This window comes from Harpia harpyja, chromosome 9 (assembly GCF_026419915.1).
Source record: "Harpia harpyja isolate bHarHar1 chromosome 9, bHarHar1 primary haplotype, whole genome shotgun sequence".
Lineage (NCBI taxonomy): Eukaryota > Metazoa > Chordata > Aves > Accipitriformes > Accipitridae > Harpia > Harpia harpyja.
The window spans coordinates 25,163,462-25,188,342 of record NC_068948.1 but is presented as its reverse complement, the minus strand read 5'-3'; the positions used below and the strand labels follow the sequence as shown (position 1 = coordinate 25,188,342).

General features: G+C 54.9%; 4 protein-coding genes across 4 annotated transcripts; 2 read left to right on the top strand and 2 right to left on the bottom strand.

Annotated features, from left to right (window-relative positions):
- The first annotated feature begins 227 nt into the window (after window positions 1-227).
- Window positions 228-3,363, top strand: ANKRD34A (ankyrin repeat domain 34A). Its single transcript, XM_052797367.1, has 2 exons — window positions 228-529; window positions 1,326-3,363. The coding sequence occupies exon 2, from the start codon at window positions 1,389-1,391 to the stop codon at window positions 2,742-2,744; it is 1,356 nt and encodes a 451-aa protein (XP_052653327.1). The 5' UTR covers window positions 228-529; window positions 1,326-1,388; the 3' UTR covers window positions 2,745-3,363.
- Window positions 3,364-5,084: 1,721 nt separating this feature from the next.
- Window positions 5,085-7,090, top strand: LOC128146190 (gonadotropin-releasing hormone II receptor-like). Its single transcript, XM_052797368.1, has 3 exons — window positions 5,085-5,689; window positions 5,830-6,034; window positions 6,251-7,090. The coding sequence occupies exons 1-3, from the start codon at window positions 5,207-5,209 to the stop codon at window positions 6,745-6,747; spliced, it is 1,185 nt and encodes a 394-aa protein (XP_052653328.1). The 5' UTR covers window positions 5,085-5,206; the 3' UTR covers window positions 6,748-7,090.
- Window positions 7,091-7,343: 253 nt separating this feature from the next.
- Window positions 7,344-10,889, bottom strand: RBM8A (RNA binding motif protein 8A). Its single transcript, XM_052797369.1, has 6 exons — window positions 10,755-10,889; window positions 10,378-10,437; window positions 10,044-10,121; window positions 9,586-9,722; window positions 9,199-9,335; window positions 7,344-7,895 (listed from the first exon to the last, which is right to left on the bottom strand). The coding sequence occupies exons 1-6, from the start codon at window positions 10,819-10,821 to the stop codon at window positions 7,850-7,852; spliced, it is 525 nt and encodes a 174-aa protein (XP_052653329.1). The 5' UTR covers window positions 10,822-10,889; the 3' UTR covers window positions 7,344-7,849.
- Window positions 10,890-11,183: 294 nt separating this feature from the next.
- Window positions 11,184-24,672, bottom strand: LIX1L (limb and CNS expressed 1 like). The gene is made up of 6 exons (XM_052796648.1): window positions 24,289-24,672; window positions 18,531-18,694; window positions 17,294-17,434; window positions 16,452-16,547; window positions 14,643-14,720; window positions 11,184-14,467 (listed from the first exon to the last, which is right to left on the bottom strand). Exons 1-6 carry the CDS (start codon window positions 24,623-24,625, stop codon window positions 14,225-14,227), a joined length of 1,059 nt encoding a protein of 352 aa, XP_052652608.1. The 5' UTR covers window positions 24,626-24,672; the 3' UTR covers window positions 11,184-14,224.
- Window positions 24,673-24,881: the final 209 nt, after the last annotated feature.

Genomic DNA, 24,881 nt, shown 5'->3' with positions numbered 1-24,881 from the left:
CACTGCACTGTGACCCCCATCCCCAATGTGTTGTGACCCCCCAGTCCTGCTGCGTTCTGACCCACCCAGCCCTGCTGCACTGTGACCCCCCCAGGCCCGCTGCACTGTAACTCCCAGTCCTGATGTGTTGTGACCCCCAGCCCTGCTGCCCCATGGCTCCCAGCCCCACTGCCTTGTGACCCCCCAGCCCTGCCACACTGTGACCCCCAGCCCCGCCGCGCCAGGCCCTATGGCCGCTCTCTCCCTCGCACCCCCGCACAGGCAGCTCGCCGCAGCGGGTTCGTTGCCGGCTGCGCCGCCGGGTGATTCATCCCTCTCCAGCCCTCCCCGCGCTAGCAGCTGCCAAAAATAGCGATGCAGGGGGGGGGAAAACCCCTCCAAATAACCTCCCCTGCCTTCCCCCCCCCCCCCCGCTACGCCAGCGGCAGGCCGGGATGGCGGCTACCGAACAACGTCCCCGACACCTCCATCCCCGGGGCATCTGGGACCAGGACCCGTCGCCAGGGGATACCACCCTCCGGTTACCATGGTAACAGAAGAAGGGATGGAGGGATGAGGGAGAGAGGGGCTGGGGTGGGGGGGGTCCCCTTTCTGGGGTGTCCCCCCTACCCAGGGGGGGATGGTGCAGCCCCAAGCATCAGGCCCAGGCTCGGTGGCAGTTGGCGTCTTGCTGGGGTTGGGGGGGCAGCCACCAGCCAGGCTGGTGAACTGGGGGCGAATGGGAGAGTTGGTGGTTTCTCCCCCATTTTCTTGGCTGGTCAGAGAGCAGAGGAGTAGGATGAGCTGCAGTCACCATGGGAACCATGCAGGCAGGGATGCAGGAGGGGATGGGGGTACCGGCAGGGATGCAGGGAGAATGCAGGATGAGATGGGGGGTACAGGCAGGGGATGCAAAAGGGTTACAGGAGGGGGATACAGGCAGGGGGTACAGGCAGGGGGATGAGGAGTACAAGGAGGGGGTGCAGGATGGGGATTTGGGGGAGTACGGGAGGGGATAGAGGCCAGGGGGGCAGATGGGGTACGGGGGGATCCAGGCAGGGGATGCAGGAAGGGGGATGGGGATGCAGGAGGGGGCAACAGGCAGCGGGACAGGGATGTGGCAGGGCGACACAGGCAGGGGATGGCGCAGGCAGGTGGGCACAGCCCAGAGGCAGCGGCAGAGGGGCCCAGGGGACCAGGTACCACGGGCTGTGCCGCCACGGCTGGTAGCATCCACGGGAAGCATCCCCTCACGGGACCCAGCTGGGGAAACTGAGGCAGGGAGCTGGGACTGCCCCATCGTGAGGGTTGGGGGGGGCTTCAACATGCGCCCTGTCCCCTTGCAGTGAGTGGGTGACACTCCTGGACCAGCACACCCATCCGCCATCCCTGCTGCCATAAGTGCCGCGATGCCCAGCCCCGTCCGCCGCCCTTCTGGTGCCAGCGGGCCACCCGGTTTAACCATGTTACCGGCGGACGGTTCGGCGTTGCTGCGAGCTGTGGCACAGGGCAAATTTCGTCTCACCCGGCTCTTGTTGGAAGGGGGAGCCTACATCAACGAGGGCAATGCCACCGGCCAAACGCCGTTGATGGCCGCGTGCCGGGCTGGCTACGCCGACCCGCTGGAGCAGCCCCGTATGGTGAGGTACCTCCTGGAAAACGGCGCTGATCCCAACATCCCCGATAAGACGGGCAAGACAGCGTTGATGCACGCCTGTGCTGAATGTGCCGGGCCGGCAGTAGCTGCCATTTTGTTGGCTCACGGCGCTGATCCCAGCGCCCGCGATTATGCCGGAGCCTCTGCTTTGGTTTATGCCATTAACCGGGGGGACCGGGAGACGCTGCAGGTGCTGTTGGATGCCTGCAAAGCTCGAGGGAAGGAGGTGATCATCATCACCACTGACACCTCGCCCTCGGGTACCAAAACCACCCGGCAATACCTAAACTCGCCCCCTTCACCTGGGCTGGAGGAGAAACGCTCGCCGGCGCTTTGCATGTCGCCCTCTGACATCGAGGTGCGGACGGCGGCTTCGCCGGCCGGCAGTGAGAAAGAAGAGGAGAGGGACGTCTTCTGCTTCCCCCCGCCGCCACCACCGGCACCGGTCACCGCCATACCGGAGCCATCCCGTGGCCGGGGGCGGCCACTGAAGCGCCTCAATTCGGAGCCCTGGGGGTTGGTGGCCCCGGGGACGGAGGGAACATGGGGACCCCCCGAGCGTTTGGTGGCGGGGATGGAGGGGCTGAGCCTGGGCGGGCGCCCACGGCGGCACAGCATGGAGGGCCGGGAGGCAGCGGGGCTACTGGGGGCTGCCTGGGCCGAGCGGGTGCCCCCCGCTTGCCCGCAGCTGCTGGCACGCCGGAACACGGCCCCTGAAACGGTGCGGGTCAAACCGCCTCGCCGGGAACCCCCTGAAATGGAGGGGTGTCCCTGGGCCGGCTCGCCGCCTCCATCGCCGGGCCGAGGCCGGCACTGTGCTGCATCGGCCATGCCACTGCCAGCTGCTGAGTCCCCACCGGGTGCCCGCCGACGCCCACCCGGTTTGCTGGAGCGTCGTGGCTCTGGCACCCTCTTGCTGGAGCCCTTGGCTCCGGGGAGGGCTGGCTTCTTGCCCCCCCTGCACCCTGGCCCGCACCCCCCCGGCCCCCCGGCCCCCGGCTCACCCAAGGGACGCCGCAAGCTGCTGCGCCGGCACTCGATGCAGACGGAGGAGATGCGGCAGCTGGCCAACTTCCAGAGCAGCATGGCCCCGGAGCCAGGCAGTTAGGGATCCCCCCATGTCCCCCCCCCAACCTGGAGCAGCACCCAGTCACCTGGGTCCTGCTCCCAGCATCCTCACGGACCCCCCTGTGAAGGGAGGACCCCGGGCAGTCACTCTGTCCCTGCCCGGCTGCTCTTGTGCCAGTGTGGGGCCTCCTCATGCAGGTGGTGGCAGGCAACATTCACTCTGAACCTTACTGATGACTGCAGGCACATGACAATTCTTCCTTTGCTGCTGTTGACAGAAACTTTGCACAACCACAAATTCCTTCAGGAGCTGGCGTTCCTCCTGCCCCCGTCTCCCCTGCATCTTCCTCCTGCTCCCTCCTCATCCTCCCAGCAGCGCTTTCCCCTACAGACCTCAGCAGCAGCCACCGACTGCCCAACCTGCCTCACATTTGGGGGTCCCCACATTCCCGCCAGTGCCAGGCGCTGCTTGGGGCTGTGTGCTGTGAGCAATAACAGCCACTGGAACCTCCGTGTCTCTGGACTGTCCCTCCCCAGGGGAGCTCCCCCCCAGTTTTGGGGTGCAGGGTCCCAGCGACGGGGGTGCCAGGGTGGGAGCGGGCAGGGGGTGGGGCACGCACTGTCAGCATCCCGGTGAATAAAGGCCCCAGCACAGCTCAGCCCGTCTCCAAGTGTTGGGGGGCTGAGGGGGGCAGCTGGCCCTGGGCATGGGCAGGGCAGGGTCCAGCACATCTGGGCACACCTGGGTGGATGAGGACTGGCACAGCTGGACACCAGCATATCTGGGTGCCAGCACATCTGGGCACCAGGGTGCACGGGGACTGGTGCAGCTGGGTGCCAGCACATCTGGGCAAGGGGGTGCATGGGGACTGGCACATTTAGGTGCCACCATACCTGGTTGCTAGCACATCTGGGCACCAGCACATCTGGGCACCAGCACATCTGGGCCAGGGGACCCCGATGGCTCTTGCTGGCAGAGCAGGGGGGTCCTGAGCCGCGGTGTGGCCATGGGAGGGGGCAGCCCAGCCCCCACAGGGCACCATGCTGTCCCCCCATGGGGACACAGTGGGAGGGTCCCAGTGGGTGGGCGCAGGCTCAGCCCTGGTGCCGGTGGGGGGGCCCCATCCCTGGTGGGAGAGGTGAGGGTGCTGGCAGGGCCCCCCCCATGGGGTGGGGGGGCACTGCAGGCCCTGCAGCGTTGTGCCAGAGGGGTGTGGGGAGCCCGTGGCCTCCCGGCGAGGCCGAGGCTGGCCCTGTGCCGCAGCGGGAGGTTGGGCTGTGCCGGGTGCTGGCAGCACCGCCTGCGGCAAGCGTGGCTGGGCAGCACTGCAGAGCGGTACCGCACCGGAGGGGCTGCTGGGGCTTGGGGACACAGCCGGGGCTTGGGGACAATGCCACGGGGCACTGCTGGGGCTAGGGACACTGCTGGGGCTTGGGGACACCACCACAGGGCACTGCTGGGGCTTGGGGACACTGCCGGGGCTTGGGGACACTGCCAGGACTTGGGGACAATGCCATGGGGCACTGCTGGGGCTTGGGAACACTGCCAGGACTTGGGGACACTGCCAGGACTTGGGGACAATGCCATGGGGCACTGCTGGGGCTTGGGGACACTGCTGGGGGGGCATTGCAAGGTCCGGTGGTGGGGAATGCTGAGGGCTGAGTTGGGGGGCACTGCCAGGGCTGGGGGGGACACTGCAGGGGCTTGGGACAGCGGCTGGGGTGCTGCTGGGAGGGGCACTGCTGAGGATGGGGTGGAGGATGCTGTCACAGGACATGGCTGGGGATGGGGGCAGCACCCATGGGACAGCCAGGCCCTCCCTCCATCCGTGTGTGTGTGTTGTATGCCCCCGCTCTTCCTCACCCGCCAAGAGCTCAGCCCAGCTAAAAACACCCCACGGGGGGAGGAGGTGGCAGCTGGGGGGGCCCGGGCACAAGGACGTGGCTCCAGCATGGATGCAAGGACAGGGAGCAGGGCCAGCCATGGGACACCCCCCCCCAATCCCCTTCTCTTCAGCCTTGGTGACAAGAGGGATTTTCTAACCCCCACAGGGTTATTCCCTGGGAGAGGAGGAGGAAGGAGGAGGAAGGCCACCCCAGGCTGGCCAGGGGACACCGACAGGGGGTGATGCTGGGGGACACCAGTGACCAGCCTCGTCCTGCTGGGTGCTGAGGGGTCCTGGGGGTGAGCTGCACCCCCAGCTACTCCCAGAGTCGGGAGGGTCCTTGGGGAGGGGGGGACACGAGGCTGCTGTCCCCAGCCCGGGACCGGACTCCTTTATGCACCACACCCCTGCCTTGGAAACGAGAGGGGACCCGGGCAGGCACCATCGCTCTGGGTCCCCCCCGGGCTGAGACCTGACCAAACTCGGGGCAGAGGAGCAGGACCCCACCAGGAGAATCGGGGCAAACCCGAAACATGCTCAGCGTCAACACGTCCTGCTGCGGGGACAAGCCCGAGCGGGTCCCCGGGCTCCCAGCCCCACAGCAGCCACCGCCAGCATGAACGTCACTGGGACAGCGGGGAACCAGAGCTGCGCTGGCGAGGAGCCCGTCCTGCTGCCCACCTTCTCCACTGCGGCCAAGGTGCGGGTGGCCGTCACGTGCCTCCTCTTTCTCTCCTCGGCTTGCTGCAATGGTGCCGTGCTCTGGTCAGCCGCCCGGGCGCCGCGGCGGTGTCCACCCCGCATCCGTGTCCTGATGGCCAACCTGGCGATGGCTGATCTGCTGGTGACGGTGGTGGTGATGCCGTTGGACGCCGCCTGGAACATCACTGTGCAGTGGTACGGGGGGGATGCGGCGTGCCGGGTGCTCATGTTCCTCAAGTTGGCTGCCATGTATGCCTCGGCCTTTGTCACCGTCGTCATCGCCTTGGACCGTCACACCGCCATCGTCAACCCATTGGCAGTGGGCTGTGCCGAGAGGAGGAACAAGGTGATGCTGTGTGCGGCGTGGGTGCTCAGCGCTGTGCTGGCTCTGCCCCAGGTGGGCGAACCCTGGCCCTGAGGTACAGGGAGGGGACACCTCAGAGGGGATGCCACCCACCACCTCAGGTGAGGTGGGATGATGACAATGACAATGGTGGGAGGGAGGAAGGATGCTAACAGCCCCGTGGCCCCTTGCAGGTGTTTATCTTCCGCACGGTGAGCCGGTCGCAGCCCCGCCATTTTGTGCAGTGTGCGACGGTGGGCAGCTTCAGGGCACACTGGCAGGAGACGCTCTACAACATGTTCACCTTCGCCTGCCTCTTCCTCCTGCCCCTGCTCGTCATGGTGCTCTGCTATGGCCGCATCCTCGCCGCCATCTCGGGCAGGATGAAGGACACCCGCGGTGAGAGCACAGGCCGGGGCCGTGCCATTCCTCCACCCTTTCTCCATCGTCACTTGGTTCTTCTCTTCCTTTTTCACCTCCCGATGCTCCTGCTGGGGTCCAGCCCCCAACTTGGGTCCCCTCCCCCTGCTTGTTAACCCACCGCTCTTAATTAACCCCTGGGCAACATGTTCCTCCTCTCTCCTTCCTACCCCTCGCTCCATTTCCACTCCACAGTGTCCTCCCAGGAGATCCAGCTCCGTCGATCCTACGACAACATCCCCCGGGCCAGGATGCGCACGCTAAAGATGTCCATCGTCATCATCCTGACCTTCATTGTCTGCTGGACACCCTACTACCTCCTGGGCCTCTGGTACTGGTTCTCCCCCGAGATGCTGACCCAGGGGAAGGTGCCGCCATCTCTCAGCCACATCCTCTTCCTCTTCGGCCTCTTCAATACGTGCCTGGATCCCCTCATCTATGGGCTCTTCACGGTGCATTTTCGCAGGGAGATGTGGCGCACTTGCCGCTGCAGCCGCCGCCGGCACAAGCAGGAGGTTGCCTCCGCCCTCAGCGGTTCCTTCCGCGTCTCCACCACGGCCGTGCCGGCCAGGAGAGCCGGCAACAGCCTGGGGGGATCCGGAAAGCACGAGCTGGAGGTGATGGCGGATGCAGCTCTGCCAGGACGGAGGTGTGAGCTGTGCCGGAGGAGGACAGTGGAGAGCTTCATGTGATGGGGAGGCCAGGCTGGACCCGTGGCAGAGCAAGGGGAACCCCCCAAAAGTGGGCTGGGGGGAGACACAAGAGGTCTGTGCCACCACAAAGGCACTCAACAATAAACTTTGATTATTTTCTCAGCAGGACCCTGTCTTTGGGCCAAGGGATGGTTTAACCAGAGCCGGCACTGTGGCATCACCGGCATGTTTCTGTGCCGGGCAGGGTCTAATGGCACCACCAACGTGTGAGGAGCAATAAGCCAGAAGCAAGGCACCCCGTGTCAGGCAGAAAGCAAAATCTGGGGCAGAAATTCCTTTAAAAGATGCCGCTGGGGCTCCTTGGGGAAAAAAAAAAAACAAACGGAATTTAAAATGTGCCCCTTCCTGTGCACTGGGGGCATGGGGAAAATCCAACACTCCCAAAGCCTGCTGATCTGACGGACAACAGCGCACGGTGCAATAAAGCTGTCGCTTGTAAATGCTACTTTAAGGAAAAATGGCTTTTTCAACTAGTAAGGTATTCTATTGCCAGCCCCAAGATCAACAGCCAGTGACATCAACTGATTTTAGGCAAATCTAAAAGTAGCAGAGGCATGAAAGGAACTGGGGCTCAGTTACAGCTTCTCAGAACGTTTAATTAAGGACAAATAACGAGAGGACAATTTTACACAAAATCAGAGTTATTTAAAAGGCTGAGTTCACTCGCAAACATAAAGTCAAGAGAATAAACCCCTCAGGAGATGTAAGGAACGTTTGCCTAGGGTATAGAAAACAACTTCTCTCTAAAAGAAGAGTGACCAAAATGCCAGGTCACTCACGGGCATAACAAAATGCTTAAAAACATCGCGGTTTGGTACGTAATCAGGCTCAGGGGCTGCATTCACCACAAACACAAGTGAAAATAACCCCCAGAAACCTCAGGTGTTTGCTTCCTCACTCAAGTTTTCTTGTATGAAAACAACAAAATCTTGTAAGAAGCAAACCTGCTGAAGCAATGAACTGTTTTACTCCTCCAGCTGTTTCTCAAATGCCCCGTCCCCAACATACAAATTCCCCCCGGTTCCCCCCACCCAGTTCCCCCAGTTTGGACTTGGAACACACAGGTAGAAATGAGGATCCATCATCGGCGTCTCCTGTCTGGACTCCTGCTCCGTCGGCGCCCGCCCCTGGAAGAGAGGGGGCAGAGAGTGTCAGGGGTGGTTTATTGGCATTTCCAGCCCACACCATGATTTCACTCTCTCTAATCTAGTGGTTTTCTACAATGGAGTGGTGTCATCAGTGGACAACTGATGTCATCTACCCAGACTTCTGTAGGGCCCTGTATATGGTCTATGTCTACGTCGGAGAGCTCTGGGTGTGGTGGATGGACTGGTGGGTGGACAAGGAGTTGCCTGGATGGCCACGTCTGAAGAGTTATAGTCAATGGCTCAATGTCCCAGCAGAAACCAGTAATGAGCGGTGTCCCTCAGGGGTCCATACTGGGACTATAATACCTTCACCGGTGGCATGGAGAGGGGGATCAAATGCACCCTCAGGGAGGGTGGGCAGGTGATACGTGGCTGAGGGAGGATGGGATGGCATCCAGAAGGACCTGGACAGGCTGGAGGGGTGGGCTGGTGTGAAGCTCCTGAGGGTCATGCGCCTGGAGGGGGGGGGGGGGCAGTTCCCAGTACCAGCACAGACTGGGAGATGGATGGGTTGGGGGCAGCTCTGTGGAGAAAGACTTGGGGGTACAGGTGGGTGACAAATGGGACCTGAGCCAGCAATGTGTGCTGGCAGCCCAGCAAGCCAACCGTTTCCTGGGCTGCATCACCAGCAGCATGGCCAGCAGGTTGAGGGAGGGGATTCTGCCCCTCTGCTCCGCGCTGGTGAGACCCCCCCTGGAGCTCTGCGCCCAGCTCGGGGGTCCTCAGTGCAGGAAAGACACGGAGCTGTCAGAGCAGGTCTGGAGGGGGGACACAAAAATGATGCGAGGGCTGGAACACCTCTGCTATGGAGAGAGGCTGAGAGAGTTGGGAGAAGAGAAGGCGCCAGGGAGACCTCACTGTGGCCTTTCAATATAGAAAGGGGCTTATAAGAAAGATGGAGAGACTTTTTACAAGGGCCTGTAGTGACAGGACAAGGGGCAGCAGTTTTAAACTGGAAGAGGGTAGGTTTAAATGGACATAAAGAAGAAATTTTTTATGGCAAGGGTGGTGAGGCACCGGCACAGCGTGCCCAGAGAGGTGGTCAATGCCCCATCGCCGGAGACATTTGAGGTCTGGTTGGACTGGACTCTGAGCAACCTGATCAAGTGGGAGATGTCCCTGCCATGGTCTAGATGGCCTTTCAAAGGTCCCTCCCAACCCAAACCCTTCTGTGATTCACCCCAGCACGGGTTCCAGAGTTTTCTTGACCAGGCAAATAAGCCAGTCCCCGGCACGCCAAAGTCTCGCTCGCTCGCTGGCACACCTGCGGCTTGGCCCTTACCTTCTCTTTCCTTTCGGGGGCCCTCTCACGAAGCACCAATCCACGCTGATGGGCTGTCCCATCAGCTCCTGGCCATTCAGCCCCTCCATGGCCGCCTGTGCCTCTTTATAGGTTTCATACTCGACCAGAGTATATCCCTAAGGAGTGGGAGGGAGGGAGCGTGAGCCACAGCAGATCCTGGCAGAGGGGGAGCCCGGTGAGACGCCAGACACAGGAATAATCCCTCCCTGAGCCCCCCAGAGCCAGGGAAGGGGAAGCATGAGCGTGCATTGCAGCCAGCCGCTGCCACGCGGACAAGCTCAAATGTCCCATAAGCCAAGATGAAGTGGCGAAGCAGCCGAGAGGCTCGAGGGGCAAGCGCAACCCATACTGACCACCCCCGCCTACCTTCAGGTAGCCTGTCCGTCTGTCAAGGTTCAGGTGGATGTTTTTTATCTCGCCATACTCCGCGAATTTGTCATGGATGTCTTCTTCTGTCGCCTCCTCATGAACCCCCGTGACGAAGAGAATCCAACCCTCCACCGCTGTGGTGTGAAAGGGGTAAGAGTTACGCCAAGTACAGGGCATGCTCCCACATCACCTGGGGGGTCTCAGGGAACGGGTCCCCCCCAAAAGCTGCGGTGAAGCACAGCACGAGCCGTACGCGGGTGGGGAGATGGAGCCTCGGAGACCAAGGCTGTTGGCTTAGCCTGAGATAAATCCTGGCAGGGCGGGGAAGGGCTCTATCCCAGCCAGGTCTCAACCTCAATACGGAGCCGAAGACCTCCACGGTCTCCCACCATCTCCCTTCCTTCTGGTAAAGCGCCCGTGGTGAGTGCAGGGAAGGTGCCTCCCGTGATACTCACACCTCTGCGGGCCCGGCTCATCACCATCCTGCTCCACGCTGTCGTAGTCCTCGCGCACGCGGGCCCGCGAGCCCTCCTCTGGGCGCAGCGAAGTGGGGAGAAAGAGAAATGGGTGACCGGTGCCATCACTCAGGAGGACAACAGGGCCCAGACAACCACAAACCCGTTTAAAACTCCCCAAAAGCACAAAGATGGGGGGGCTGTTTACACCAGACCGCTCTCCGAGTGACTCCAGGGCAAGGGTTTAACCCAAAACGGGAGACCGAGGCCCGGAGCGGTGGGGGACACCCCGGAGCCTGACGCAGGAGGACAGACCGCAACGGGTGCACCTCACCTGAGCCGAAGCCTCGGCCCTTCCGCTTCTTGGCTTTCTCCTTCAGCTTGTGGATGCTCTCTGCGGGCGAGAGGGGAGCGGGTCGGAACCGGGGAGGGGACCCAGACCACGGCCCCGGGCGCGGCTCGTCCCCCCCGGGCTAGGGTCGGTACTGCGGCTTGTGGAGAGAGGGGGGGAGAACTGGACCGGGACTTGGGGGGCGGGGGAGGGGGACGACGACACAGGAGCAGGGGTGACAGGGACGCGGCTGGGAGCTCGGCCCCGGGCGGGAGGAGGCGGGACACCCGGGCCGGCCCGAGGCGAGGAGGCGGCGGGCCGGAGGCGGCGGGCCGGAACCGGGCCGGGCCGTTAGGGGACAGCCCCAACACCGCCCTCACCGTCGCCATCCTCGTCCATGGCGAAGTCTTCGCCTCCCGCCTCATGTAGATCCAGTACGTCCGCCATCTTGCCGCTCTCGCTGCCGCCGCGCCGCGGTGCAGGGCGGGAAGCGCGCCGGAAGCAGTACCATACCGCGCGCCGCCATTTTGGGGAGGGCGGGTAGCAGAAGGGCCCGCGTCCCCATCTTAGGGAGGTCAGCACATGTCGTACGGCCCCGCCCCGCCATGCTGGGAAGGGCAGGGGCGCCTTTTCCCCACCCCAGACTGGGGCCATACTGGGCACCACTGTCACCCCCCCGGGGGTGGCGGGGGGTGACACCAGCCCCGCTGCTCCCGGGGTACCAGCCCCTGCGCCGGGACGGTTCAATGAAGAGGTTGGGGGCACAATCCACCCCTTCTGCCCCAGAAGAAGAGAGAAGCCACCACAGCTACCCCAAAATCTAGTGTTTTATTGTATAAAATCATACATAGAAACCACAACGGCATATGGCGATTTATCCTTTCAGCTTTGCATTTAATTACGCGGCCCAAACAAGGAAAACAACCCATTTTGGATGCTGAGAAAACCTGGATTTGTTCATTTTATCACCTTCCACGTGGATTGGAGGCTGAAAAACGGTGCCTGAATTGCCAAAAACACAAGTCACAGAATATCAAATTTTCCTTTTCCCTTCTGCCAGGAGGAATGGGAACACCCTAATCCTCCCCAATTCATGTGAGAGCGGCTGTGGGCAGCAGCGAGGCATCCGAAAGAGCTCGTGTATGAGCTGGCGCTGCAGGACAGAGTCGTGGAGAGTTTTTCGCTGAAAAGCATTAAAATCCCAACACGGAAAACACTCGATGGTGCCCAAAAAAGCAAAAAGCACCGAGGAATCCTCTACCAGGCAGGGCACAAAAAGGCGATGGTGGAGGTGCCACGAGGTTTCTCGGGAGTTCCCTTATTTGCTGGATCAGGCTCTCGGATAAATCACCGTTTCATGTGTCGGAACACTACAGGCAGGTGTGGAAGTGCTGGTGGAGAGATGTTATTTCTAGAGCAAGTGATTAAATGCAAATACAAGGTCTAGATATTGCCAGCCAGTAAAAAAAAAACCAAAACAACTCCGCACCATTTACAATCACATTTATAAACTCGTTAAACATTAATACTGTTGTGTAAAAAGGCTGTATATAAAAAAATACATAAAAAAACCCAATATAGGCTTGTTAGGACGAGAATACAAAACTAGAATACCTACAGATAATGCAATTTTTTAAAATCTCCATCTCAAAACAAAGACTATTGCTCGAATATCCACCTGCCTCTGTGGTCAAACATACTGTGCGAGAGGCTGCTGCAGAGAAAGGAGAGGGCGCAAGGGGTGGCTGCCGGTGGAAATACCAGAATCCCGAAGGCTTTGTACCTCCACCCAGGGGAAAAAAACGGAGAAAGCTCAAAGCTGCACTGAAGAAAGAAGTCTGTCTTCAATTTATATTCCCGCCAAGACACTGCTGGTGCTTCTGGGCTATGTATCAGAAAAGTAGGAAGGGATATATGGGAATTACTTGGAATAAGTTGCTACTTTCTTGACTGAAGTTGAGCTGCAGGAACACTTTAAAGTCAGAAAGGGTGTTTTTAAAAATCTAAACGTCATACAGATTTAGTACTGACAAGTGTACAAAGAATAGGGAACTATTCACCTAAAAAAATATTGCATAGACATATTTTTGTTTCAGCAATGTTTTGTTCCACCGCCACTACAACAAGGAAGGGACCACGCTCCGAAGCGGGTGCTCCCAGCTCCGCCAGTGGCACAGCTCTCACCATCACCCTCTCTCCTCATTCAAGGCTACGCTGTGTAAACGTTCCGGGCCAGGGGGGCCAAAACCCGCAGCCCACGCCTTCATTTTGTCCAGCCTGGCAGTCACGCAATTCCTTTCCTTCCGTGCCAAGTTCTCACCGAGGAACGGTAAGCTCTGCGTGATCTGCTGACCTTGAAGAACTACTCAGTCCTCTGCTCTACCAGAAATCCTAAGAATTGTCCCCAATAACTGTTTTTTGGGGGGGGGGGCGCGCAGCTGCGGAGGGAACTGGGCAGCGTAAATTAGGCACAGTGAAGGGTCAGGCCCCTTTACCTGGCTGACAGAAGCAAAGCAGAGTTGAAGCCAAACCCTAGTCTGAGCTTTCACTGCTTGGGGCTGGATCTGTGCTCTGGTTCAAAGGATTAAACACACTTCTAGTTAACAAAGACTTAAACACAGTTCTAGTTAATAAAGACTTGTATTCACAGAGCTCTTTGGGGAGAGGACCTGAGCCCTTTCCCCTCTTATTGCTAGCAAGTTCTGAAACTCTGGCAAGGTTTTTTAAACGTTCCTTGAAAAGGCCAAGTCTGACATTTGGTTTGGAAGCTGCTCTGGAGAGAACAGCATGTCCATCTCTCACTTCTTGCAAGATTTTCAAAATTCTGCATCTTCCCCAACTTGGCTAGGGAAGCCAAAAAACACCCAACCCTCCATTTCCAGGGAAATAAACTGGCCACTTCACCCCCGCCACACTGACTGCTGGTGCTTGGGACAGGAGTTCAGCATCTCCAGCCTGCCAGGCTGGGCTAAGCACTGTAAGAACCTGAAGAGGACTGAAAAGGAGCAGAGCAGGAGGCTCTGTTTGGTGCAGACTTAATTAAACTGTCAAGTCCAATCCCTTAAGTACTGCAGGGCCTTGTAGTTTGTTATTAGGTGCATTATTTAGAGAATGAACTATGTCCTACCCCACGAGCAAAAAGCCAGAGCAGGAACAGATAAAGCCACCCGACAGTTGTAGGGGTAACTGCAAATCCTGCCTGAGCTTGGAACTGGAATGCCGTAAGACTGATCCCCAGACTTAAGTCTGGCCAAAACAAAATCCCAGTTTTAAATCCCTTTTACGTGCTTGGGAGCATTCCCCCGCGCAGCTTGCATTGTAGTGTTAGAGAGAATGTGTTGGTGGTTTGGTTTTGTTGTTTTTTTTTTTTTTTAAATTAGTGTGCTTATCAAGAAGGAGTTTTGATAGACACCCCCCCCCACTATAGAAGCAAAATTAAGAAAAAAAAAAGCAGGTCTGCACGACATGCATCAGCTCCAAAGAACAGAAGCTTTCTGGAAGAAGTGCTACATTTCATGGAATACTGCTGACTACATAGTACCAACGTACAGCAGAGGTCTTCAGTGTTAATACTGAAAGGCTGCATTTTTGATGCCGTCTTTAAAAAAAAGTGACAGAAGGAATTCTCTAGTGGATAGGGGGCTGAGGAGCAGGTCTAGAAGCAAGTATTAAAAGGTTTAAAAATCTGTACAGGAGCTTTTTTTTTTTTTTTTTTAAAAATTCTTTATAATGTGCAAATGGGCCACAATTCTGGAAGAGGCATTACATGCTTTACGTGACACGGGATGGATCCCGTCAGCGTGGAGGTGTTAGCAGGCCTGAGGGAGTGGAACAACTTGCACGCCAGAGTCTAGCAGTTGGAGGAGTGCATGCTCCCCAGCTGGCCAGCTGCCAGCATCAGGATGTCTTTCTTCTCCTTATGGAAACGCAGCTCCTTCCCAGCCAGGCGGGCTTCGTCCAGCTCTCTCTCCGTCGAAGCCAGCTCTCTGGAAAGGGCCCCTGGGCTATTCTGCTCCCTGTTCACCCAGTCCATGGCCATCTGGTTCCTTATGTCATCATCCAGGGCGCGGTGGGAGTAGTGAGCCAGGACCTCCTGGTGGTAACGGACAGATGGAGGGGAGCTTAGGAAAGACAAGTCACTACACGGGACACGCATCACTTAGTAGCATCTGGCTTCCTTGCCAGCTAAGGGAGCTTAAGCAGAAGGTTGTTGCAACCCTAACGCACCTAGAGTACAACTGCTCGAGACATCCAGAGCCCAGACTCACCTGCCGCGAGCACTGCCTCTCGCGCATGGCTTTGAGGCTGCCGTTCCAATGCAACAGCTGGAAGACGGTCATCAACTCCTGCAACGGCAAGAGGCAGTCAGGCTGCAAGCAAACATGGGGACGAGGATTCAGCGTTACCAGTAGTCAAGCTAGTTTCTAGCGATGGCAACAAGAAGCCGAGGACTTTGCAATATCACGCCCAGTCCTTTGCAATTGCAAGGATCACGGAGTATGTTTGCAACCTCAGAGTCCATGAACAAAAGAATTCCAGCATTAATGAGTTAAGATTTATCAAAAAGACAAGAAAACCAGAGAAGCGGGGGAGGCGGAAGGCATCACCAACGTCCTAGGAGCCAGGATGCAAGGGCAAAGCCTGGCTTACCACACTAGACAAAAATCCCCCGACCAGATGAGTGGATTACAGAGGAGACAAAGATGCTGACGCTTCACTCTGCCCCAGGGATTTCAGGATTCTGCAAGTAAGACTCTGCAATCTCCCAACATCCAAGCTAAACCATCAGCCAGAGTGGGTGACAATCCAATGTTTTCCAAGCAAACATTTCTCTCTCAAGGCCACACAAATTTTCTTTCATAAACTTGCAGCAACTAGTTAGGCTTCCCAAGCACAAACACAGCCTAAGGAATATACATAACAGAGTCACCCTGTGTAAACAGGCCCATTAATATAAACACTTCTGTCTTCCGCCTACTGAGTTATTTCCATTCAAGGGAAACGAGCCAGGCAAGAAGTTGGCTTTGGGAAAAGTTTGCCTGCAGCAAAGAACCCCAAATACAGCGACACTACAGACTTAAGGCGCCTACTTTGAGATGCCTCCAAAGCCTGCTTCACCATCTGGAGCAGAGTTACGGTCCGTTGGTGTGCTTACAGTCAACTCATCTGCACAAGAATCATTTCGAGTTCCTTTTGAAGCCCAAGTTTAAATTAAAAGGATTCACGAATCTCAAAGCACTGTCATAACTATATCTCTGTACATGCAGGGATAGACGTCCTGCTTGACAACAAGGAGCATACTCAAAGGCTATCAAGTCACATGTGGAATTCAGAGTGCTCTAAACAGTCTTCGTTACCTGGCTGCTCTGCTCCACTCATAGGAGCGGTTTCCTCAGAAAGGCTGGAATAAAGCCCAGAAGAATCTCAGTTCTCAGTCATCTGTTCTGCACGGACTCCTTCTGCTCCATTAACCAGAACTGGTAAGTGTTATAGCAGTTTCCCTCAGCAGTTTGTACTTTTCATTTCACAGATGTTTTGTCGTAACAAGAGACAGACTGAGCATATTTCAGTAGGATACGAAGACTGCTCAGATAATGCTGTGGTTTGAGGGCATGTAACGACAGTAATCAAGTCTCCTAATTCCACAATCAAAATGTCTTTGGATGAAAGATCTTCACCAGCTTTCCTAAGGGAAGCCAGATCTCTCCCATTTTACAGGGAGAGGATAAACACCACAAATGAAACGGCTTGCTTAATGCCATGAGTTAAGGTACCTGGAGATACCGCCTGGACCTCCAGCACCAGTTATCTAAATACTATGGCACTGAAAACACTGGATCAGAAGAATGCACGACACTTTCACAATACTGAGCCATGCAAACATCAAAGAGCGTTTACAGAGAGAAGCCCAATTCAAAGTATTTTGTGGCTATACCAGCACCTGAACGTGCCACAAATCCTGAACTGTGACCTAAGAGGAAAGCCCCACTTTTATTTTGAACACAAAGCACTATGAATGTAGCTGAAAGATCAAACCACCCACCCCCTGAACTGTGTAATTAAATTATGAACAGTACCTGGAACTCCAGCATCGATTTTCCCTTGTTGGATTCCAGCATGAAGCGGAAAGCACCAATCCCGGTGTTGGGATTATCAGCTTCTTCACGATTGCCCTGCAACACACATTTCATTTAAGAGCTGCAATTCCCGAGCAAGTGCAGCTCACCTGATACCTTCAAATTCTGCTACATCAGCTCCACTCCAGTAATTCCAGGTCAGATTAAGGAGGACAGCCTTACGCACCTCAGCCTTGTGCCTGCAGACACCTTACTGGTCTAATTCAGCCTCGAATACTTGCATCGTTCATTATAGCTCTCACGGAGCAACAGAGCCCGCTCTGCTTTTGGCAATGCCGCTTGAAACGGGATTTTTTCTGCAGCCCATTATGGTGATTTCAAAGTTCTTACAATACTCTGGGTACCATCAAGTGCCATGTGACTGCACAGCAAGAACTCCCCCCAGGATAAGGTATAATTAGGGCAGTAAAAGAAGAATGCAAAGCTCCCACCGCTAGAAACTAAAGTTTCTGGAAAATATTTGGTTTAAAGAAAACTAGCCAATGTGACAAGCTGGTCACAGAAGGGCCACATGAATCAACATCTCAGTCTTATTATCCTGTCCTGCCTGATCTGAGGGCAGCACAATCAAACTCAAGAAGAGTGTGAGACTGTGGGAGGAGAAGCAGGAGAACAAGAATTAGAGCTACAGTTAAAGTTTTAATACTCAGAAGTCACTGAAAAAAAACCTGCCATAAAGAGTTCCAGATGTAAAAGAAAACTTCTCTTCCCATGTTTTGAGGTTTTTCCCCAGTCAATCCGTCCCCATCAACTGCAGCCATCTGGGCATTGAAAAACCTTACATTGAAAGATGCCAGGGCCTCCGACACACTCTTCTCAATGAACTCATCTGTGATCCTCCGGGAGGGATGCTCATTAAAGACCGAGTTCATTAGTGCAATCTTTGCAGCGCTCCTTCGGGCTTCAGCCTTGGTTGGACAGAACTGAGGAGAGACAAGAAAGAGGACTTCTCAGGACAGAAAGACAGCGAGATGACTGAGATCCCTTTGGCCCCACGCTCCGAACTTCTCCCCCCGACACACGAAATAGGAATTAGGTGGCAGTGTTGTGTAGTTTTGGAAAGTCGTGCTCTCAGACATCCTGAAATCATTAGGAGCTAGTTTTAAACCACAGCTATCCCAACCATGCTAAACACAAAAATTAGGCAGGCAGCTGAACTCAGCACATAGTATCTGCATCAGGAAATGCCACCAGTCAGATCATCAACAAAATTAATTAGCTTAAAACCAAAACGTAACCAAATTACTCTTAAGCACAAGGACCGCTCTTCAGGATGGGTAGACCGTGTAGCTGCTAGAACTGTTTCTTTTGGATATGTTCTTCAAACCAAGACTAGAGAGTAACTGCCTAAAGCCACTGCAGCAAAGGAATTTGAAATGCAGTCAGGACCCATTGTGATTTTTGGACCTTAATCTTTCGGGTGAGGTATTTGGGTTGGACATTTTCCTTTTAAACAGAACAAGGGGAGAAACTCTTGATCCAATGTTATGATTTGATTTCTAGAGTCTTTTGGCACCTTGAGAAGAGGTTCGGGGTCAAATCCAGAGCCCTTGCAAGGAAATACTACTCTACCAGTTTGTCCGAGCTGCATCGTGTAAATACATCCCAGTGCTTAATCCTGGGAAGGAGAACAAAGTATCAAAACCAGCCAATCTAACAGTTTTCTCTGATACCACATATCTTACCTCAGCTCTGCTAAGGTCCAAGTCAGTCATGTGTAGGGAATACAATACATACAGCAAAGTAAAATTTACAGCTCAGCCTTCCCGGACTGAAGTCGGGTGGGGTTTTATAGGCAATTAGGAATACTTACTAGCCAGCTTGAAATTAAAGAGGGTTACAGTCAGACCCATGTCATTCACATGCTTCAAATCGGCAGGAAAACGTTAACGCTGTGCCCAGTGCAGAAAGGTATTTGAGCACTAATTCTGGTGGGGAAAGATTCTAAGGGTACCCAAGTTAGACTGCTTTAAAGAGTGAGCTACGCAGCAGGGACAGCCTCCAACCAAGCCATCGTACCTGGAAACTGCCAAAGCAGCTCCCTCCCGGCAAGGTGACATAGCAGACATAAGGGGGGCTGTTGGAAGGGACCATCTCATACACCACGAGGGCTCCGTTTTTCAGATCAGCTCCACGCGACTGCTTCATCTGCCAGAACTCCTGAAGGGCCTCCACAACATTCACTGAGGACACAGAAATAGAATTGAGTTCAGACACAGAAAACAAGAGCCTGGGAAGCTGGTTTCCTCAGGTATCACCCGCCAGGAACAGCCGCATCCAGAAACAGCACAGCATAAATGTTCAGTGTATTCCCACCTACGCAAGCAGGGCCCTGCCCAGGGAACTCAGTTGTATCTTGTACTAAAAACCATCAGCTTCAAGGGAAACTGTAGGTGCACAATGTCAACACAAGCACACCTCTCCCAGCAAGAGGAACGTAAGGAGAACCACCGAGTTATAAAACAAAGCTTCCTACAGAAAAGCTCTTCTCGTTCCAACAAACTTAGGGAAAAGCTTTCAGAAGAGGACTTGAAAAAGGCTGCAGAGCAGCAGGGCAGCGAGGCGTTTTTTCCTCCGTGAGAGGGCTGTCAACAGGCTCAGCAGGTTTGCTCACCTGCCTTAGCTGATCCTCAATACTCACATTCTTACATTTAAGATAAAAATAAAGCAGCTGACCTGCGTGTGCACTGTTAGACCTGTAGAAACCACCTGCCTTTATGCTGAACATCATGTACCTAGCTCAAAACGACACGATGAAGACACAAGAAGTGACCCGAGGCGTAAAGCTACCCAGCTGAGGCCTTCTGGCAGAACTCCCTGTAATTTGGGTGGGAACACGACACAGAGAGTGTGTAACAGCACTGAGGAGAATAGAAACATCTAATTGGAGAATCTCGTTTGTGCCATTCACCGTGGGAGGACGTATAACCAAACAGTGAATCACAGGCTAAGACCAGGATTAGCATTGTTATAGTAAGTGGTTCTTCCATCCCAGTTAGGAAACCAGAGCCTAAAACGTTAGCCCTCATTGACATTGATAATTACAGTCTTTTCAGGAGAAGTCGTTTTTAAGCAGGTACCTCTTCTGGAGCACCAAATTTGTTAGACGGGGTTTGAGCACTTACTCAAGTTTAACGACCCAGCAGCTAGTCCACACCATGCACAGCCGACCAACGCACACAGCCCTTGCGGCAATCCGCTTGCAGCCTAAATCCATGAGATTAAATTCTTATTTTAATATGCATGCAAGAACTAGAAGTGTTTGCTGTAACAATGAGCCAGCTGTCCTGCCACTCTCCTCATTTTTGAATCCCCAGTGCCACGAGGACTTCCTTTGCTTACCCACCCTTTATTTTGTCAAGGTTTGGGCAAGAAAAATGACCCTCATAGCGTCTAATGCTCTAAGTCCCAACGAATTTGCTCTAAGCTTCTTTCTGTGCTGAAGAGTTTGACAGGTAGCTGTAGGAAAAGCCTGCCCTCAGCTCTTCCTCAGCACTACATCTCTCAGCCTTTTTAATCTCAGCAATTGCTTTGAAGCAAGGCGATCTGCAAAATAGATTACAACAACTCCTCACTAATGCAAAAGCTGTTAAAAGGACTCCACTCCAGAGTTCTCCTTTTAAGCAAAACAAGAAAAATATCCCCAAATCCCCACGCAAGCTCTCCTGTGAGGAGCTGTATGCAACGCAGCAAGCACCGAGGCAGAGCACCAAGCGAGACGGGGCTGCTGTTCTCAAAGTCTCCCAGGGTAAGATGTAAAAGGGAGGTTAATTTGAGGCCACGCGTGAAACGTGAGATGCCAAGACCATCACAAGCCACCCTGGCTTAGCTTTTCAGTTGCCCACACAGTGCTGTAACTTTTTAGGTCTTCAGCCAGGCAGCTTTCAGGAAGACAGTAAGCTTGAGCCTTTTGCTTTGTTTTATTGCGTTCTGCAAGATGAAGCCAGGCGAGGAGTCACTAGCACAGTAGTTCCTCACTAAGCATTTCCCTTCTCTTTCAACCACAGGCTTTTCAGGACATTTGTTCATAAAGCAGTCGCTTTGGATTATTTTCAAGTTTAATTTGGGGTTTGGTTTTGGGGGTTTTTTTTTTGATGAAACATGCAAGACGGGGGCAATTTTCCACTGAAGACTAACAAAAAGCCATACAAACAATACACAGTTCACTGCCAGTTCTCCAGTGCACCAATACCCAGACAGAATTCCCATCCATCCAGGCAGATTCCCTTCCCAGGGACAGTGTAAGTCATGCACATAATCCCCAACAGATTTGGAGAGACAATGCCCAATTCAATAACAGCTTCAGGGACTGTTTGGCACAGGGCAACTGAGACTTCACAGCAGCGACCACACAAGAAACTGCAGAGAAAGCCGAGCTACATCAGGCAACGCAAATTCCCACGACACACGGAATTACTCTGAAAATTCAGAGAAATTATAGTTTGGTTTAATTTAGTGAAGTCTGAGAAATTGGCGTTAAGAGCAGGTTAATGAGGAAATGCCATGCAACATGTGCACGGGCATGGAATTTTGTTTTCAGCCCAAGACAAGGGTTCCTCTATGCCAGACACTGGCTGGGTACTTCGTTACCAACTGGAGCAATAGGTCAGGCAGCTGAGAAGCATCCAAAAGAGGTTTTCTTCACAGACTGGATTCAACACTTCCAGCTGCTGCAGGCAGGACGGTTTTAGGAGATGAGAGACTAAAATACCTAATTGAAACTCTACAAATGCTTCAGAACAATATGCTTTTATAAGGCTGGAAAGCAAACCGCACCACTACACACAGAGGCCTGCCCATCTGCCCTCTCCTTCCCAGCGCAGCTCCAGCTACAACGCTGCACATGTCGTATTTAGCAGACAAATACTGGCTGAGCGCTACAGTGTGCTGAATCCTAAGTGAAATCTTAGTCTGTATTTGCTCCAGATCGATGATTTTCAGCCTTGCTCATTCACCCCCCTCCTCCCATTAAATCACAAAATAGCGATGTGGGGGAAAGAAGCAGGAGACGTGAAGTTTGCTTTCATTTACAGAAAGCATCCTAAATCTTGTTGTGTCTCATGGTTGCGAGAGGACGGTCCTCGAGAAGGCAGGGACACCTGCACCCTGAAGGATTTTAATCCCTTATGGAACATGAAACACAACAGCTCGGGCTGGGGAGAAAGAAAAACGACTGGATGGTTTGAACGCAGGTAAAGATGCTGAAGAGGTGATGTTATCTTTGCACCTTACACGAGGTCATGTTTAATGGGAAACCCAACGTGTAAAGAAAGGTATTTTAAATGCCTGCAAGTAGAGCAAGTCTCTCTACCAGCTTAAAACACTGGAACTCTTATTATCTGTATCAGTCGATACCTTTTAGTCTGTCTGTTTGCATTTCTGAGGGCAGGAACTGGAAATGCTGATCTAGAAAAACTTTGTCACCCACCTGTGGGAGACCCACAGATTTACAGAGCACGGCTTAACCCACACGGGGCGGCTCCTGTCAGAGGCTTACCCTTTAGATTTGCCACTCCGAGAAAAGATGAAGAGAAGCTGGGAGACACAAAGCAGAGCCTGCCTTGACCATCACTCATATCTGTTTATTGCTTTGGAGCATAACCCCGTATCCCAGCGTTGTGTATATGATAGCACATCTGACTTGCATATTAAATACAGAAAAGTAAGTGATTCCACATGGTGCTGAGTTGCTCCGGAGCCAGACGAGCAGTGGTCCCCCCGCATGCCAGTGGCGCCGACTGCCAAGCACTCACCATTTGGAAGCCTATGACCGCCTCTGTTGGACCTGCTGCTGTAGCCGGAAGAAGCCAGGAACTCAAAATAGTTGCAAAGTGTCTCCTTTCGGGTGGGGTGGAAGATTCTTTCCATCACAGGGCCAGTAAAATATGTGCTTTAACCTTTTTTCTTGCTTCCGTACTTTTTATTTTTTTTCTTTTCTAAACAAAAAGGAGTCTACAGGAAACCCAGATCTGAGCCTCCTCCAGGGGCTCTCGCACGACCGGGCGCCTCTGATGCAATACTTGGAGCCCCGTGGTGCCGGAGTGTGGTGGAGTACTTAACACCCCCGCAACAGCCTCTTCCAGCACCAGCAGCCTGCAGAGTTGATTTCTCCTCCCAGCAACGGGGTTTTTCATCGATAAGGTGCAGCTGTGCACAGCACAGAACTGAGGGGGATCCCAGGAAAACTGCGGCCACCAGGAACAGGCAAGGATTGCCCAGCAGAGCCCTCTTTGCTGCTGCCTTCTTTGAAAGAAATGAGCTTTTTTTTGTCGTGACATCAAGTTGAAGTAAAGGAATTACATACAGAGGACTAAATCACTATCACACAAGAAGCGTCCTCCTTCTTAAAAACATAAAAAGCATCTAAAAAACATTAAAAAAAATAAACAGCCTCCACTTTCTCTTAACTTTATCACACGTTTACCTGTTACAGGCACAGCACAAGCAGGAAACCTCCTCAGCTTTAAACCACAAGCTAGGGAATTGTTTGCCCAGCTCAAGTTCCTACGCCTGCCTTCGGGGTCACCTATATACTTGCCTACCCCTACCTTGTCTTCTTTCCCTGATTTACAAAAGCAAAAAACCACGTCAAATCAGGTATCTGGAAACGGTTGATACCATAAAAACAAATGTTTGCATTTAAGAGGCCACAGAGCTTTCTAAGAAAAAGAGATCTGTCAATGTTTCTCTAGCTTGACCCCTGAAACCATGAGACTCCTTAGGGAAAAGGCAGACTCAGAGAAGCCATGGACTCGGCAGTTTTACTTTACTCACTTTCACGTTTTTGGCACAAGCAGCCCCAAATAGATCGGGCTGGAGCACGGATCCTCCTTTCCTCCCCACGCTCACCTTTAACATCACCCAAACCATATGAGCTCACTCTGCAGGGCTAGGAGATCCCAAGCACGAGGGTTGAGACAGCAGCAGACACCGGAAAAGTCTCCACAAATGGCACAAAATGCTTATTACTGATGTTGAACCTAATGACAACAGTCAAAGGTGCCTCCTCGGTCACTCTTATAACCCATCGCATGGGCAAACCACTAGCTGAACACCGTTGGGATAGGGAACGTACAGCCACGGGAGAGGCTCCCAACTCTCTTCTTTTCTCTACGTCATAGATCTGCAGGGAAAGGCTGCTCAAAGCTTGGTGGTGGGAAGCAAAGGGAAGCAGGGCCCTCACCCAACAAGGCTGCCAGGCAAATTCCAGGGAAGGAAGAGGGTCTTGGAGAGGTCCACACCTTAAAGCTCATGCTGGAGAAGACAGAAGGGGGAAGGGTAGCATGGACCAGAGAAAATGGGTTACAACAGGAATCCCAGACACGGGAGAATTGATGGGGAAGGAGAACTGGGACAGGAGAATCCTGGACACGAGGCTGGAAGGAAAAGGGGGAGCTGACAGGGAAACACCCTGAGAAGATGCCAGACCCTACAGCGATGGGATGGGACATGGGGCGCATGGGGTCCAGAGTGGGGCCGGGGGGAAGAAAAAGGGGTAAAGAAAAGCCCTAGCCCTGGGGCACGGACTGCGTGGGAAAGGGGAGAGGATCCCATGCCCTGAGAGAAGGCGGTGGGGAATAAGATGGAGCGAGAAACCAGTTCAAGCTGCAGAGGAGCCAGCCCTGGGCGAGGGCAGCAGGAGGGCGGCCCCGGGGTGGGGTGTCCGACACGGAGGAAACGGGGCAAGAAGGGGCCAAGTACGGGAAAAGGGTCTCCCCACGGGTCCCTCGCCCTCAGCCCCCCAGGCCCCCCCCTCCCCCGCCCGCCCCCGGCTCACCGCGGCCGTAGCCCTGCGTGTGCTTGGCGAAGCTCCTCACCACCGCCTCCACCGCCTCCCGCAGCACGGCGGGAGGCCCGGCGCCGGGCGGCGGCGGCGCGGCGGGTCCCTGCAGCCCCAGGGGGGGCGGCGGCGGCGGCAGCCCCAGCCCCAACCCCAACCCCAGCCCGGTCGGGGGCGGAACGGCGGGCAAGGGCGCCGCCACCGCGGCGGGCGGAGGGGCGGGAGGCGGCGGGGGAGCCGAGGCGGCGGCCGGAGCCCCGGTGACACCGGGCCGGAGGGAGCGCAGCGTCCCCACACCGGGCTGCAGCCGCTGAGCCCGCACCGACTCCATCATCGCCGCCAGCCCGCTCCGACAGAGACCCCCGCCGTGGAGCCGCTGTCACTCACCGCCCGAGGGCCCAATGGGCGTGGAGATCACCTCAGGGAGGGGGCAGAACGACAGTGGGAGCTGGCCAATGGTAGCATGGAGAAGACTTCGGGGCGGGGCAGAGGGAGGGTGGTGGGAGGGAGGCAACACGCCAATCGCAGGACAGAGGATCGGGAAGGTGGGCGGGGAGAGGAGGGGAGCGGCCAATCAGAACTGGCTTGTA

Excerpts from the sequence above, each read along its gene's own strand:
- ANKRD34A (XM_052797367.1), top strand. The coding sequence starts at position 1,389 with ATGCCCAGCCCCGTCCGCCGCCCTTCTGGTGCCAGCGGGCCACCCGGT.
- LIX1L (XM_052796648.1), bottom strand. The coding sequence starts at position 24,625 with ATGATGGAGTCGGTGCGGGCTCAGCGGCTGCAGCCCGGTGTGGGGACG. Across the intron at positions 18,695-24,288 it reads CACGCAGGGCTACGGCCGCG|TGAATGTTGTGGAGGCCCTT; the intron begins GTGAGCCGGGGG and ends CTGTGTCCTCAG. Across the intron at positions 17,435-18,530 it reads GCTGCTTTGGCAGTTTCCAG|TTCTGTCCAACCAAGGCTGA; the intron begins GTACGATGGCTT and ends GTCTCTCCTCAG.
- LOC128146190 (XM_052797368.1), top strand. The coding sequence starts at position 5,207 with ATGAACGTCACTGGGACAGCGGGGAACCAGAGCTGCGCTGGCGAGGAG. Across the intron at positions 5,690-5,829 it reads CTGTGCTGGCTCTGCCCCAG|GTGTTTATCTTCCGCACGGT; the intron begins GTGGGCGAACCC and ends GGCCCCTTGCAG. Across the intron at positions 6,035-6,250 it reads CAGGATGAAGGACACCCGCG|TGTCCTCCCAGGAGATCCAG; the intron begins GTGAGAGCACAG and ends TCCACTCCACAG.
- RBM8A (XM_052797369.1), bottom strand. The coding sequence starts at position 10,821 with ATGGCGGACGTACTGGATCTACATGAGGCGGGAGGCGAAGACTTCGCC. Across the intron at positions 9,723-10,043 it reads TGAGCCGGGCCCGCAGAGGT|CGGTGGAGGGTTGGATTCTC; the intron begins GTGAGTATCACG and ends TTCACACCACAG. Across the intron at positions 9,336-9,585 it reads GACGGACAGGCTACCTGAAG|GGATATACTCTGGTCGAGTA; the intron begins GTAGGCGGGGGT and ends CCCACTCCTTAG.